The sequence below is a fragment of the Phytophthora infestans genome, genomic scaffold (assembly GCF_000142945.1).
Source record: "Phytophthora infestans T30-4 supercont1.16 genomic scaffold, whole genome shotgun sequence".
Taxonomy (NCBI): domain Eukaryota; phylum Oomycota; class Peronosporomycetes; order Peronosporales; family Peronosporaceae; genus Phytophthora; species Phytophthora infestans.
In genome coordinates, this window is record NW_003303743.1 from 345,391 (window position 1) to 361,763 (window position 16,373).

Below are 16,373 nucleotides of genomic sequence, written 5' to 3' on the forward strand. Positions count from 1 at the left end.
ATCGACGTGGGGTGTCGTTGTTCCTTAACGGGGGCTCATGCTCCTTTCCTTGCTAGACTTGGTCGCTTCTTATAGCGGGGACGTTGAGGGTGAGAGTGAACACGATCGACCGGCCAAGCTGCAAACTCCGGCGACTGACACGTGTCCTTGGTAGACTTGACTTGGTTACTGTATGGACCACTACGATTTCCTGCTACAGTCCAAAGTTGAAGAACCCTTGTTGGGATGAGGCAAATTTCACTTTGTTAATACTTAAATTCTTTGCGGTCCACTACCTGCGTATCCTATGATCATCAAACTGGCCCTTGAAGGTAATATCGTACTTATCCGATTTTAGTACAAATCAGTCAATCTACTGAGTAGATCGTGTACCGAAATGACTGTGCCTTACCGATCCTATTTAGTTGATTGCGTATGCGCTCGCTCATGCGCCGTCGTCACTGGCGGCCTTCCAGCACCCGATTGGATCGTAGCCCATCAATCAGCTTCCAACTTAACCAACGGGTACTTCACCACAGTGGTAGGGGGTATCGACTGCTGAAATTCCATGCCATCCTCGATATTTGTTAAGTTAAGTGCTGTAAACACGCTGGTCTCCTCGATTACTATGCACGTGAATACAGTGAGCCAGAAGGGGAAGGCTTTGTCATCGACGAGGTAGCAGTAATGCTGTCGCGGTATGCGCTCGATCCGATGTCGGTGACGGAGCTTTCCACCAGATCAGAGTGTGTTCAACGACTTCATTGATGCAGCGTTCTGTGGAATCGAAGTGGTGGATGTTCCCGCGAGTGATGAGTCGATGGGTGCCTGCGACGATTCTGGAGGCGAAGCAGAGAATAATAATGTAGAGCTCGATTTTTTTCGGATAATAAGGAGCCTCGACACCTTTGTCAATCCAAACGTGAGATTGTAAGGCAAAATGGACTGAAGTAACTAAAGTAACAAACTAATTTTGGAAATATATTTGAAAAAGCGACTTTAGAGCAATGCAAATTTAGTGTAACGCTAACCACTTGGCTTTGAGCCAGTACCAGCGCCACAATGCCAAGCGAGGGCTTGCCGCCCGAGCGCGGGTGCTAGACGCTTACACGAGCGGACGAGACTGGGCCCTGGTGGCGGACTGTAACTGCATTTCAGCCACTACAGGTACATGTACAGCCCGCAAGATTGTCGAGCGTGGGCCACCGGACGTCAAGACGAGAGGTGGTGCACGCGCAGCGTGCACTAAGCGCACGCCTGAGATGGAGGAGGCGCTATATGTACTGTAGTGGAGTACTTAAAGGAAAACGGCTTGTATAGACTTGCGCAGATGCAAGAGATGCCGTGGTTTGACTTTGCAGTTCGCATCAGCACGTCGTCTCTCATCAGCAAGAGACTATGTGATAAAGTGTATGCAGTCAAGCAGTAAATAATTGATTTACACGAAATCTGCATCGCTCTACATTGAATATTAACAAAACAATTTTTTTATAAGATGAAAATTTATTTTGGGTCATTCCTCTTTGCTTTGCGATCTCGCCGGTTTGGATTGGCAAAGGTGTAGTTGATAGCAAAGTTGCGTATTCGAGCAGATTCAACGAGCATGTCGGATAGAAGCGGACAGGGGCTTAGGGCGATGTAGAGACAGCTGCGAGGTGAGCTAAGCTGGAAGAAATAGTGCAAGCAGCAAGTGTCCTTGCTTGCCTACTTTGGATGCTGCACAATAGTGACATTCCCATAGTTACGCACCTCAGAACAGTCATTCTTGGCGTAAATCTTTAATTCCATAATCCGAGGGAGGGAGAGAGGTAATACTACAGTACTATCTTAGGACCGCTCTTAACAGCGGCGTGATTGTAGAATCCGTGCACTGTGCACGAAGGATTGCGTAATAGAAAATCGCTAGAATGTGCATCGAAGCTGTTCACGAGTGCAGGATGCACACTCGTGATCGGGGTGCACGGGCTAACGGAGAGAACGGGGAGAAAACCGAATTTTTGCAGGAACACTTTTTATTGCCCAAGGACACGTGTACACCAAGCATGAATTCTCCCGCTTTATCTCCTCACAGCGAGCCAAGTTCTGCTCATAAGAGCGGCCAAAACACACCATCTTCCAGCCGCTCGCCTGAAGTGGACGTTAGAGTCTCTAGCCCAGTCACTGCGCCTTATTGAAGAGGAAGTGTACATGCCAGCGCCTCTCATCTCAGACAAATGTCAGGACGGAGCTACGCCGAATCAACACCGAGCTCGTTTTTCCTTGCGCAGCTATTGCTTATGCTGCCTGATTTAGAACGACTGCATGACGCGCGTAAAGAGCTGTTCAGCTCGATCGTGTGAGCACTGGACTACCGTTTGACCCCACAGAGCAGGTTGGTGCTCTTGTGGAGGGTGATAGTGTACCTAGCGAAGGCAACAACAATATAGCTGTCCTATCTACTTGTGCTGAGCTGACGTTAGATGACTTCGAGTGTACCGAAACGGTTACACAGCGAGACGGCAAGCGTGTCAAAGTCCATCGCATCATAACCATCAGGCAAGTCGACAAGAGAAACCAAATATGCCGAGCTATGCTCGTTATGCATTCGTGTGGGAATTAAATCGTATAAGAAAAATTCAAGACCGCGCTATTAGAGACGATTGCGCAGAAGAAGAAGTACAACAATGTATACAAGCCGATATTTGACGCAATAATGGCTGAGCACCAAACTCCGACGAGGAAGCAGATCCAATGTCCTTTCCGACTAATAAATGTTATATTCTCTAGTCAACTCGCTTATCGATTTGTCTCGCTAGGGGACCTACGCTGTCGAGCCGACCTCGACGCTGCTGTCTCAGCAAAGACGCTGTTTGGGAGGACGCGCATGCCCGTTTTGTCGATAAAAACCGTCAGATGTGTTCGACCATCTAATTGCCGTCCACCCCGCGTTAGACCCTCTTGGCATTGGTCTGTCCAAAATTATTACACACACCACTCAGCATCTACGAGCGATTTGGGAATCTGCTCATGCTGCATAAAGGAAAGCCCATATCCGGTCACTACATCTGGCATCAATAAAGACAATTCCTACAGCTTCTGCCAAGGGCGGGTTGACGCACTGTATGCCCACCTTCATATGCAAAGACGACCCGGATTGACAGCAACTGTCAAGAAGTCCTCTGAAGGCGTGTAAGTTCCATCGCCGATCAAATAACGATTCGGTCCTAGTCGGTCGACAAAATCGGCCACTTTTGCCCTGTTGAATGTTCAAAATTCACTCGAACCACCAGGGGCAGCGACGCCAAAGTAAATAAAGCGGCTTAAGTGATCACAAACAGACTGGAGGCTTAAGCCTATGTGATAGTAGTGGTCGGAAAAGTAAGCGCGAACTTTACCTGCCTCTTTGGATGAAGGAGTAATGATTTAGCTACCAGTCCGTCAATGCAGCCGACGCAGCCATCCAGTACACCTTCCGTGCTTCGCGCTTGAATACCGAGGCGACACTCTCCATATTATTTAAACTGGTAGGAAGCTTAATATCGAGATACCCGCATTTAAGAATTGCCGAAATCCCTTTGTGTAAGCAGCGATAGAACGAAGGCGCACTGATGTTAGCCACATCTCGGACGTCCAATCAGGGCTCCCCTGCAAGAGCGCAACGTGCAGTGCAGCACTACTTCCTCCGAAATAGGGGCAACACCTGCTCTCCGAGAGGACATAACGCCATCGACTGAGAGGTCTTCCTGAAGTAGAGCTACCAGGCGATCGAAATGCCGTTCTATGTAAGTCGCGTCGCAGGCGATAGACGTGACCACCCCAAAGTAGACGCTGGCGAGCGTGGTATTCTTCTCTGGTATTCAGGTCCACATAGGTAGCCGACAAGCAAATAAGACCGCCTTCCTTCATGAGACCATCATCCGAATCACTGCCGTTAGCAAACAGATCGCCGTCGCCGCCATTATAGTAGTCGAAGAGCGAGATAGCGCCAGTACCGGCTGTCTCTTTCATCGCCATCGACGAATGGGCTCGCTTGCGAGAGACCAGTGCGAAAACTGATGCCGGCACGGTGTTCCATGTCTTTGTAGGGTTCGGTTCTTTCTTTGACCCGGACACAATTTGAGGAACGGAAAAATTCATTATCTTCGGGGCAAAATTTGTTGAACGGTACAAATTCATTTGCCACACAGGAGTGTTTTGCTGTACCCCGTCTCGTGCCCCGTGCGCAAATTCTATATGCGGGATCACATAGCACCTTGCACAGACGAAGTGCTTAAGGGTATTTACTACCCGAGTGGATGTTAGTCCACGTGCTCCCGGCCTCAGAAGGAACGGTTTGCTACTTAGGAGAGTAGATGTAAGACTGATGTATTTAAAAGTAACCTTAACTGGGGTTCTTTACAAACTAGAGGTTACCTTTAGTGCAGCTAAGTAGGCATGCCCTGACTGGCTCCTAGAGCACCTGGTACCGTGTACCAGGTGCCCACAAGCGTGACGGGTCACTCTTTATGTAACATGGGGTACACTGGATTGTACCCCGTTACATCATCCCCCACTTAACTGAGAATCACCTGATTCTCCAATCAGAAGTGAGATAATTAAAACACCCAAATGTGAATTTTCACACTGAGTAGCCATGAGACTGGCGCAGCTCTCATTCACACCTACAGTGACTGCTCCCAAAGCTCACTAAGATTTGCATCCCTATGCTCACAACTGTGTTGGCCGCAAAGCCTACACTCAGAGCTGCCTTAGCGCCTGCGCTAGCGCGCGTACTGTGCTTTGGCACAGAGTGCAATAGCATCCGAACATGTAATATTCGCCCACAGCTCGCACCAGAGGACACAACAGTCCTCGCGAACGCGTCCGGAGCGTGGTGTCTCCCGCGAGGGACGACACCGAAAAGGGCAACACCTGCCCCCGCACTAGAACGAGCTCTCAGCTCACCTCGGTCCATGCCATTGGCTCCAGCAAGGATCCATCCTTGCGGGCGGAGCTTCTGCCACGCTCTCTTCGTGTCTTGGCCGTCATGCCAACGGCGCGTAGGTGTCCTTCATCGACACCGTGTACCGTGGTGGTGCTCAGGAATGGTGCAGGTGTCTCCCATCGACACCATGTACCTTCCGGTACTAAGCGGCACGCCCATCACAAGGTTGCCATATTTGGCGGTAACAGCTTCTGCTGTGCTGTCGCCTGAACTGATTCATGGCCAGTGCTCGCATCATGCACGACGCATGTGCAAGCACAGCGTACAGGTCCATGGACCGGTACACCAGGTACGCTTTGTATGAACGTACCACAGCTACCATAAGTGCTCCGTGCATTTCATGTGTGTCATCGCACGACGTGTTCATTACGCGGAACACCCGGCAGGCTGCTCGACAGCAACCAGTGCTGCACGGTACGTGCGCTGACTCACAGCGCATACGCCCAGAGCAGCATCTGGTCGTGGTATGGCGCATATCCTTTGCACCCATACCAGTGTCTGTCATAGACACCATGTACCTTGATGGTACTCCACCGTGGTGGGGCATATCTCACCACCATGCCACTACGGCGTTGGTGTCTGGCATCGACACCGAGTACCCATGCGGTACCGAACCATGGTGAGGCAAGCAGTCACCTGGTCAGTTGTGTGTGCACACGTGCACCACACTTGGGTTATGGCTCCACGGACTATTAAACCCGGCGCGCTGCGTACATCACGTACCGCAACCGCTTTGTCAGCGGGTGAGACTTTCCGTTCACCCTGCTCGACAGGTCGTTCATGACCAAGGGGCCTGTGCGGTGATTGCACCAGGTCCGCGCTTCGCCTAGTGTGTGGTTGCATGCAACCACAACACTACTGATGCGCTCAGCGATTCCGAGGCACCTAGCGTCCGTGGCTTCCGTCGCCACTTTGGCTTGTTTGGCTAGAGCTGCCGCAGCTCTTGCCCGGCTGTTCGCCTCCAGCCTGCGGTCGATGTACATCGACGCCTGGTTCCGTAAGAAACTTGATCTTACCTCAAAACCAGGGAGGAAATGTATTTCCGAGCCTCTCTCCCACTTACACTTGAGGCCATTGAGTCTCTCGTGTCTTGTGATAGCCACTGGCAGCACGACGGCTACTTGCGTCATGCAAAGCTAGGGAGGAAAGGTATTCCCGAGCCTCTCCTCCACTTAACCTTGAGACTACGGAGTCTCTCGTGGCTTGTGATAGCCACGGGTATGCACAACGGCTCTCCGCCGCGTGCACCGCGCCGGTATGGCCGACCGCGTCGGCCCGTGCCGACCGAAGGCATTTAACCTTCGAGTCAGCAGTTTGAGTCTGCGCCACTTGCCGTTGAGCGAGTTGCTCATGTCTGACAAAACCCAAGACAGCCTCGCGTCTCGAGCCAATGGCTCAGTGTGCGGAGCTATGTTACCCCCCCCCCTTGGTTGTGTAGCTCGGTTACCCACCTTGGTTTTGGAACTGCGTTACCCGCCTTGGTTATGTGGAACTATGTTACCCACACCGAAAGCGCATACAGCGACTTCCTTATCAACAATGGTCGGAGTGACCTTGTGTGGAACTCTGTAACCCACGCTCGTAGCACCGAATGCCGGTCTCCTTAAACAGCTTCGCTGCTTGCGGAACTTGTTACCCGCAATGTAGGCCTATGTTACCCACCTAATGAATGCCCTTCGGCACCACCACTGTCGAAGCCCATATGGCGCGACGACCTTCGGTGTTGGGGTCGGCTAGTGTGGAAGACTCGCACGCACACCGGACAGAGCTGGTGCCCACCGACCGAGTCAGAGGAGTCCGGGCCCTGGACCCCGAGTCACTTGAAGCGACGTCGGCCTGAACAAGGTTCAGACCCAACTTGGGGCGGCTAACATGACGTGGTACTTCGCTACCCACGTCGTGATGTCTCGTTGACGACATCAGAGGCACGCGAGACCTCGTGTGACACTGTGTTACCCACACAGGAAGCATGGTCAATGCCTTCCTCTTCCGTTATAGCCCGGCGACTGCGTGTGGTACTGTGTTACTCACACAGGAAGCATGATCAATGCCCTCCTCTTCAGTTATAGTCTGGACGACTGCATGTGGCGACTGTGCTACCCACACAGGAAGCGCAACCAGCGTCTTCCTCTTCAGTTAAGGTCTGGGCGACCGTGTGGTCCTAAGTTACCCACTTGGTTAGCGCTTATAGGCATAACCACTGTCGAAGCCCGTACGGCGCGACGACCTTTGGCGTTGGACGCTGCTGGTGTAGCAGGTCCACACGCCGGGCAAAAGACCGTGGCATTGCCGCAGCGGAGCATGGTATTGCTGTACGCAGAGCTGTCGGCGCGTTGACAGCTCCGTGACGCTTCTGTGTCCTGGTGGTCTGTATCAGACGCCAAAGTCATGACGGGGTGGGGACATGACTCACCAATGCTCCGCCATAGACCTGGGCTGGCAGGCGCTTCTCAGCCTTGACACACCAAAGTCCGGGCTGTGCCTTATGTTCGGCACAGCTATATTGTTCATGGCGAGAACTGCGAGTGACACCGCGATGCGCGAGTTCATCGAGCCCAAACGCCAAGGTTCATTGAGAATCATTGGTACTTTCTTCACCGTACCAAAAGCTAGTCCACCAAGGGCCCGCCCACGACCGCCACTCTGACATAGAGCGCAGTCGGTTGTCGCTATGCCAAGCGACGTTCTGGCTGCGTATCAACGCCCTAGAACTCATTGAACGTTCAAAGAGTACCGTACCCCGTACACCGAGTGTACTACCAGCTGCCCATCACTGCCCTTCACCGGATTAAGAGAACCACGTCTCTCTGGGCTAAGTCCCGTGGTGTGCACAACTTGCACACCCATCACGACGACCTAGCGCTCTTCAGTAGGGCATACCGCCTCTACTGGTGGCCGGGGAGTCTTCGTCCACCTGGCTGTGGCCTGCGCCACCGGACCTGGGGTCCACTGGCCTTCTACTTCCGGAGGACTGACGAGGGACATACACGCTGATAGTGACCGTGTCCGCCGCATCCGTAGCAGCGGACCAAGCTCTCGGCTGAGCTTAAGTTCACGGGCTCGGGTTCACTGTACGCACCGGCATCAACGGGCTGCGTGACAGCAAGAGCAACAGCGTCGTTGCTGCGGTGCTCCGCCTCCCGAGTAACGCCATCCTCATCGTGGTGATGTTTCTCTTCCCGAGGAGTACCAGCCTGTTTGTGGCTGTACTCTTCTTGGAGGGCGATTCGAATCGCCTCCTCTATAGTTGTCGCTTACACCCGGAATAGCTGGGTGCGAGCAGGACCGACTTTCAGGCCGTCCATGAAGACTGTTGTCTTGATGTCTTCAGGCAGAGGATTCCCTGCCAGAGATGCCACCAACGTGCACATCTCTTGCACGTACTCTCGCAGCTCACGCTTACCTTGCTTACACGCGAGAAAGCGTGAGCGCTGGCGGAACGCGTTGATCGCCGGTAGGAACGCGGCTCAAAGCTGCTCACACAGCTGAGCCCAGGATGCAAAGCATCCAGGAGATGTCGTCTCCCTGGTGTATGCCCAGTGCTTGGCATGTCAACCAAGGTTGGACAGGGCAAAAAACCACCCGAAGGAGCTCGTCCGAGATGGGACCCGCCTTCATGGCGATCTCCACCACACGGACCCAGAAGTGAAGGTTCTCTCCTTCCTTCCCCTCAAACGCGGGGACCTCCAGCATTCTTGACTTAGGCATGGTCGCCTGTGGAGCGGCCATCGAGGCCTCCAAACCCCCGTGGACGTGAGCGAGGTGACCGCGCTCGTAGGTCTTAAACGCAGCCACGCGTTCGTGTTGCTCGGCAGGCGTCGCCGCCGCCAAGCTGCAGGGACATCTTGTCCAACGATGCCTCCCATCTGTAGAACAGACTCATATTGTGAGTCGTTCAAGCAAGGAAGCCCACGTCGGCCCATGGTGGCTTATACGCTGAGCGCACAGAGGATTCAGGTAGTTCAACCTACCCGCGAAGGTGTAGGATTGACTACGAGTGCTACCAAGTGTGACGGGGTCACACGGCACCTTGCACAGAGGAAGTGCTTAAGGGTATTTACTACCCGAGTGGATGTTAGTCCACGTGTTCCCGGCCTGAGAGGGAACGGTTTGCTACTTAGGAGAGTAGATGTAAGACTGATGTATTTATAAGTAAGCTTAGCTGGGGTTCGTTACAAACTAGAGGTTACCCTTAAGTAGCTAGAGCACCTGGTACTGTGTACCAGGTGTCCCACAAGAGTGACGGGCACTCTTTAAGTAACATGGGGTACACTGGATTATACCCCGTTATATTCTACCTGCTCTGTAAACTACTAGGGAACTGGTTAGCGGCACCGAGTAAAATAGTTCTTACACGAAACATTACAGTAGTACCTTCGTAATTTTGACGATAAAATACTGTCCGAGGTAAATTTCAACTCAGTTCTGAAAAACAAGATTTCTGAAAAAGACACCCCCTCTCCCCCCTTTCTCCCATCCCCAAAATCTATGAGCCGTTCATTCCAAAAAATTCCCGCGCACTACATCAGCCACGCGCCCCTCCTAAACTCTAATACGAGACGAAGACACACGACAGCTCTGAAGGTAAGCATGCATGTTCATGTAGATTAGAGGGGGGGAGGTAAGCTAAGAGCGTATTCTGTGGTTCTCATGTGTGCAATCAGAATGAGCGACAGTGAACCCGAGCGGCAAGTCCCTCCTGGGGTCTCGTGGCTCTGTCTTCCAGTTGATGTCGAGTGGCATGAGAGCTGGGATGCCTTCCGCAAATACATGGAGCGCTACCAAGAGGAGACACACCAGATCTTTCCACAGCGCACGTCCACGTCGGTTCAAAAGAGAAATCGAGAAATTAAGGCGCGAGCAAACCTGAGTGTTAATGCGAAGGACCCAGATGATTCCGGCACGACTAACACAGTTACTGATGAGACGTCGGATCGATTGATCCCTGAGGAGTTCGGAAATTTCTGGATTAAGTTGGTCTGCACTCACGGGTGGAAGCGCAAGAGCCGTGGAAAGGGGATACGAAGGTCGTTTTTTGAGAAGACTACAGGCTGTAAGGCAAACATTAAGGCTGCTGTCGTGTGGAACGATGAACACGACACGTTCATGGTACGCGTCACTGACTTTGACGTCAGACACAACCACAATCTGTCTCGCGCTACATTTGAGAACCATGTGTCGAACCGTCGCGTGGAGGATCCGGACATACTGGCATTCGTGGATGAACTCCAAGCTGCTGGTTCTACGCCGAAGCTAATTATGCAGTTCCTGCGAAAGAAGACAGGTGGGTGCGCTTAACTCAACCCAGAATTATATATAGTGACTGATAGCTTTCTTGTTTTGGACTCCATGTAGGAAAAAATGCGGTGCTTCGAGATGTACACAACATGGTGGCGAGGATGAAGGAGAGACGAAGGGGAGGTGCGACTACTGAAGAACGGCTGGAGACTGTCTTGCGAGGGATTTGCGAATGTCGAGGAAACCGAGCTACCGTTTACGTCGACGAATCCAAAACTGCACAGACCATCGCGTTGCAGACGGGACAAATGCGACGCTGGTTCAAGGCTTTTCATGAAGTGATGCTCATTGACGCGACGCATAACACCAACGAATCGCGCTACAAGCTCTTCTCGTTCATGGTTAACGATGTGTACGGACATGTAAGTAAATGTACCTGACGTTACATCCTATGTGCCTCTAGTTACACTTTTACTGTTTGCGTAGCTTCAGCTACAACATGTACTTGATATGTACAAATTCTTACTTATGAGTTGTTAACGTAATGCTAGGGTCAATACGTACACCACAGTCTCATGGAGAACGAAAGTGCAGAGTGTCTTTCAGATGCTATCGGTTCGTTCAAGTTTAACAGCTCTTCGTGGGAGCAAGTCAGGGTAATTGTGATTGACAAGGACATGGGTGAATTGGGATTACTAGAAATGGAGTTCCCTGGCGTGAAAGTGATTCTGTGTCACTTCCATTTGAAGAAGTATATTCGGACCGAGCTGGCAAAGAGCAAGTATGGAGGCCCGTCCAGCTTCGACAAAGACCAAGTTGAAGATGCTATCGATATGATGCGGCTGGCGGTTTCTACGGATGAGTACGTTAAGTATCTGAAGTATCTATACTTCTTGCTGGAAGGTGTTCGTCTTAAACGTGACGTCAGATTTGTGTTTCCAAAACAATTTGTGGAAAAATGCCTGGCTGCGGTCGCAGCGTTTCGAAAAGGCTTGATAGAAACTGTCGATGACGACACTATTGGTGTAAGAGTTCCTCGCTTTGGGATATTCCAATACCAGGACATTGTCGCGATGGACCGATGGCACGCCTCCATCAGTATTTATCTGCCACTGAAGATGCGACTACTTGGGCTGTCAACACTAGCGTCAAGCGCTTGTCTCTACCGGTAAAGACTGATGACGGAGTCAGCAGCGATCGACAGAACGGGAAGTTATTATCAGGCGGATTCTTCGGAAGGGTGGCCGCGAGACTTCGTTCGGTAGTGTGCCCTATAACGGACTACTAACGCTTCGAGAAAATATGTGGATGGATGATTCATGCATGGGGCATGGGATTGCTCTACTCCAACGAGAACACCCGGATGTTGGCATCGTTAACCCGATCTTCAATCGTTTCCACGATAAAGACGCCCGGCTCAGGGCTATTAATGCAGGCAAGCCTTTCAAGAAAACGAACCAGATCATTCTGTTGCCGCTACACATAGACAACAACCACTGGTGTGGAGCAATTTTCGATTATCGCAGCGAACGTCGAGGAGTCCTGGTGTTCGACCCCTTGCAAGACCCCAAGTCAAAATATTACGCCAAATGCGAAGAACTACTGAAAGACGTGTTTTTAGAAGGTGAAGACAGCTCCATACCCTTGCCGATTCAGAGAGTCACGAATGTACGCCAGCCGGACTTCTCAAGCTGTGGAGCAGCTGTTTTACTATTCTTTGAGTGCTACCTCACCGGCATCGATATGCCGGAAAAGCTCAGCCATGCCTCAATGCGTTTTTTCAGGCTTCGGTACATGTTAAAGTGCCTGCAGTAGGCGAGTTAGGAAGTCGATAACATGAAGATAATGTACCCCTGTAGTTCGCATTGTGATGCCTCTGTCTGTTGATTCCAATGTGTGCGTGCTGCGGTGATACTGTTGAGCTGCGTAAAGTGAAAGATACTGGTCATGGTCTGCTCTACTCTCGCAGTACTCGTCAGGCAAATTCTCACTAAGTGCTTCGTACCTTCGGGTGACATTCATGCATTCCAGTTACATTACAGCAACACTTCATGCTACCAGTCGCGTGACTGGCTGTCGTCGCAAGCACCGATATCTCTAAAAATGATGATTTTTTTAATCTGTTAAAATTAAATTACCGTAATATATTTTCGCGTAGTACTGTACCTTTAGTACGTATCTCGGGACCAATTAACACGAAGTGGCTCGAGTCACTCACACAGTGTAACCCTAACATTCGCTTAAGTACGAGCTACTCGGTACCTCTAACATTGATCAACTACTAGACTTCGGGGGCATATTCCTGTCAGCGGGTATTCCAGGAGTACCGAAGGGTTCATCTGTGTGCGTGATTTATTTAAAGAACCGCGCACGGAAATTTTGAGTAGGACGCACATTAACATATATTTTTTAATTTAAAATATAAAGTAACGTGTTTACTTGTATTTAAATTAGAGCATGTTCTTAAAAATAATAGAAGTTGCAATTCCATGCAACTTAACTCGAAGTTTATCCTGCTAATTGTTTCCACACGTAACATACAGCTCTACGTTGTAAAGTCTAGGAGCCACTTTGTAACATGCGGGTGGCCTCGTACTGTCGCGGTAGCGGCCAGTTCCGCTCGCGAGCGACCGTTTTTGGACACCATTCCGTTCGAGAAGAGGAACTGCAGCACTTCTAGACGGCCATACCACACGGCATTTTCCTCAGCAGGCCCGTCCAGAATCCGTTGCGAATATAAAATGCGCTCTCGTCTCGCTCGTAACAAACTGGAAGTGTTTGGGATGCGCATTTCCGCTTCAGCACGATGACGGGCAGCTGTGACTTCTCTTGACGAGTCCACGCTCGCATTGACAGAGCAATATTTTGCTAATGCCTTGACCACGTCAAGGTGACCCCAGCGAACAGCTGACGCGAGCGCTCGGCGTCGATTGCCCACCGCGATGTTCTCATCTAGCCATCGCACGACGTGTGCGTGTCCGTTCACTGCTGCACAATGTAACGCTGAAGCTGTGCACCCTTCATGACGGTTCGCGTGCAGCCACTGGAGCACTTGTAGATGGCCGTTCATGGCAGCTCCATCCATCGCTCCAGTCGTACATCCTTCTGTTCGGTGGGTGTGTAGCCACTGCACGATCTCCAAACTGCCTTTGCGTGCTGCGTTGTCCATAGCGTAAGGAGTACAACCCTCCGTCCTGTTTGCATGGAGCCACTGAAGCATGGGCAGATCGAGAGCCTCTGCAGCGCAGTCCATCACGTGTGGAGACCCGGGAGCAGACGAGTGTTCATGTAGCCAGCGTACAATGTCAAAGTGCCCTTCGATGGCTGCCACAACCATCGTCTTGGTGGTCCAGCGGAACGTCACAAGCTCCTCATGGCTCTGAGCCCACTGTAATATGTTCAGATGACCGTGTCTGGATGCGCGAACGATGGCATCCGTCACGTCCCAAGTTGTAGCTGCGAAGTGCGCTACGAGCCACTGAAAGACAGCAATGTGCCCTTCCTCCGCCGCTTCAGCTACAGCAGCAGTAAACGACGCTCGACACGCCAAATATGACGGCGGGGGATCCACAACGGTCAAGCGGCGCTGGTCATGGGCAGCCACGCGCTTCACAAGTCGTAAATCACCAATGGAGCTCGCATCTTCGAGGCTCCACAGCGCGGAATAGTCTAGCAAGATGCTGATCTCTTCGACGAGGTGTGGCATCGCTGCTAAAGCCGGGAAGGCGGCGTTAACGACCGCCGAGGCGCCGACGAGCGGCGCCAACTTTAGCCTCATCGAACTGTTCTCGAGAGAATTCTTTTGAATAATATACAATCAATCACATAGTGCTAACATGTAGCCATGTGTGAAACAACTTCAGCTTGGATATACCGGTACGTAATCGGCGGGCAACAACCATCACGATGAATAATAATGATAAGTAAAAAAAAACTTGAGGGAATCGCGCGATGAAGGCATTTTTTGCCGCTAGGAACGGCTAAAAAATAAAATAACAAGCCACCACCGCTACAAGTGTCGCTATCCACCAGTCGTCGAGTGACGAAGCGGGTTACTGCGTCTCGTATGGGTTCAACGTGACGAGGAGTCCGCCTCAGGGTTCATTGTTGCATTCGACGGGGGAAACTTAGCGATAGGAAACACAACTGGATCCATGGCGCTGGCGGCGCATGAATCCGAGCGACAGCTTGTTCCGGTCGAAGATGTCAATGCGACTGACGCATATGGCTACACAATGCTGCTGTTCGCCGCACGAGATGGCGATTTAAGAAGGTGCGCTTCCTGCTCGAGAATAACGCGTCGGTGCACATTCGCAACGGCTACGGGGCCACTACGCTCCATTTAGCTGCATCGTGGGGACACAGCGAGATCGCTCGATTGCTCTTGGAGCGCGGGGCGTCGGTGAATACAGTAGACGACTCTGGCAAGACGCCACTCATGAGAGCATCTGCAAATGGAGAGAAGAAGATTGTGCGTTTGTTCCTCAAGCACGACGCCAACACGACAATCCGAGATGCCTTCGGGTGGAATGCTGAACGTCTCGCGGCAAGTGCAGGACACAGCAAAATCTTTGTAACACTTCAAAAACATAAGTGTCGGCGGTCAGCGTCGCCCAAAGAGTCTTGGGCCAAAACTCTTGGGCCAAGAGTCCCAGCGGTCTTGCGGCGTTTTTTCAGCGCTCTGTCTGCACTCGCAGACCAGCGTGAAAGACGCCAAGCCCCAATTGGACGTCGGCACCCCATTCCTGTGGATCAACTAACCAGTAACCGCGGATCCATTGGGTTGAAACCGCTTCGGCCCAATAAGCAAACGTTATCACTTGAATATCGTGGTTGTTACGCGAGTGTTGCTCCAACGCGTCTTTTGTATCCGGTGACGACTCTTGCCACACCTGCAGGAAGCGATGGGGAACGCTGGAGCTAAGGGCGCTAAAGGCAGCAAGGATGAGTTCACGTTCGATGAGAATGATGGTGCGTGAGAGGCACAAACATCTGGCGTTCGAATCCTGGCATCTCACTCTAGCTACCAATTGTGTGTCCAGACGAGGCCTTCACCGAGGCTCTGCGTGTGAATCTGCAGCGACTCATCGTCTACGCGCGTTCGGCTGACACTGCGCTGCAGCGAGAAGTCGCCGAGAAGCTGGCCAATGAGGCCGTCAAGCGTATGTGGCTGTTGTTATAGTGTCCAGTACTGCAATAATGAGGCTACTTGGATCGTGTACAGCCGACCGACAAGTGCAGATTGTGGAGCTGGACGGACTGCAGCTGCTGCTACCACTAACCAAGTCGAAGGACACGGAGGTGCAGCGCTTAGCAGCCCATGCACTCGCCAATCTCTCAGTCAACTGTAAGAATTGCAGGGTTACTTACGGGGAGGTAGAGCAGTGAAATGACACAACTTTAACTCGCTCTCCAGCCGAGAACCAGTCCAAAATGGCAACGGAGGGAGGCATCGACATGCTCATTGATCTTTTGAGTAGCACGAACGAGCATGTGCAGCGGCAGGCTGCAAAGGCACTTGCCAACCTCGGCGTGAATGGTACAGTCGTCGTGTTTGGATTGACGAATCCAGTATGCTTATGGTTGTTGCTTACGGGTGCTTGATAGTGGACAACAAGGAGCGAATCGCTAAGGCCGGCGGTATTAAACCGCTCATCGACCTGGCCAGCTCTCGTCAGATCGGTGTTGCCGTCGAGGCCATCGCAGCGCTGGCCAATCTGGCTGTCAATGGTAAGGAACGGAAGAGTTTTTTTTTGCACTTTTGAGTTAGGTTCTAATAACATGTATTATACCACCTCTGGATGATGTGCCAGATGCCAACGAGGTTGAGATCGCACGTAAAGGCGGCTTGAAGCCAATTATTGACGGAGCGCACTCCGAGTCCGTGGAGCTTCAGTCCCAAGTGGCTCGCGCACTACGCAACTTATCGGTCAATCGTACGTGAAAGCCAAACTGTAAGTATGAGGCTTAATACTAATCAAAGTGTCTGTGGCTGCTAGCTGAGAACAAACAAGCAATTGTGGAGCTGGGAGGAGTGGAAGCTCTTCAGTCGCTCGTGCGTTCCACCAACGACCGGATATGCCAGCAAGCGACACGCGCCCTCGTCAATCTGGGCGTCAACGTAGTCGACTAACTTGTACTTCATGAGCAACGAGAAGCAGTGCGGCAAAACAAGTATACACGACACAAATCT

General features: G+C 51.6%; 4 protein-coding genes across 4 annotated transcripts; 3 read left to right on the plus strand and 1 right to left on the minus strand.

Annotated features, from left to right (window-relative positions):
• Positions 1-286: 286 nt before the first annotated feature.
• PITG_08689 (uncharacterized protein) lies at positions 287-1,268 on the plus strand (the record flags this gene model as incomplete). The annotated part of the gene is made up of 3 exons (XM_002902727.1): positions 287-311; positions 405-520; positions 999-1,268. The coding sequence occupies 3 exons, from the start codon at positions 287-289 to the stop codon at positions 1,266-1,268; spliced, it is 411 nt and encodes a 136-aa protein (XP_002902773.1).
• Positions 1,269-12,725: 11,457 nt separating this feature from the next.
• PITG_08690 (uncharacterized protein) lies at positions 12,726-13,970 on the minus strand (the record flags this gene model as incomplete). The annotated part of the gene is made up of 1 exon (XM_002902728.1): positions 12,726-13,970. One exon carries the CDS (start codon positions 13,956-13,958, stop codon positions 12,726-12,728), a length of 1,233 nt encoding a protein of 410 aa, XP_002902774.1.
• Positions 13,971-14,255: 285 nt separating this feature from the next.
• Positions 14,256-14,932, plus strand: PITG_08691 (uncharacterized protein; the record flags this gene model as incomplete). The annotated part of the gene is made up of 1 exon (XM_002902729.1): positions 14,256-14,932. One exon carries the CDS (start codon positions 14,335-14,337, stop codon positions 14,524-14,526), a length of 192 nt encoding a protein of 63 aa, XP_002902775.1.
• A 130-nt stretch (positions 14,933-15,062) lies between these two features.
• PITG_08692 (uncharacterized protein) lies at positions 15,063-16,313 on the plus strand (the record flags this gene model as incomplete). Its single annotated transcript, XM_002902730.1, has 7 exons — positions 15,063-15,151; positions 15,223-15,342; positions 15,405-15,527; positions 15,597-15,719; positions 15,788-15,910; positions 15,994-16,116; positions 16,180-16,313. 7 exons carry the CDS (start codon positions 15,085-15,087, stop codon positions 16,311-16,313), a joined length of 813 nt encoding a protein of 270 aa, XP_002902776.1.
• Positions 16,314-16,373: the final 60 nt, after the last annotated feature.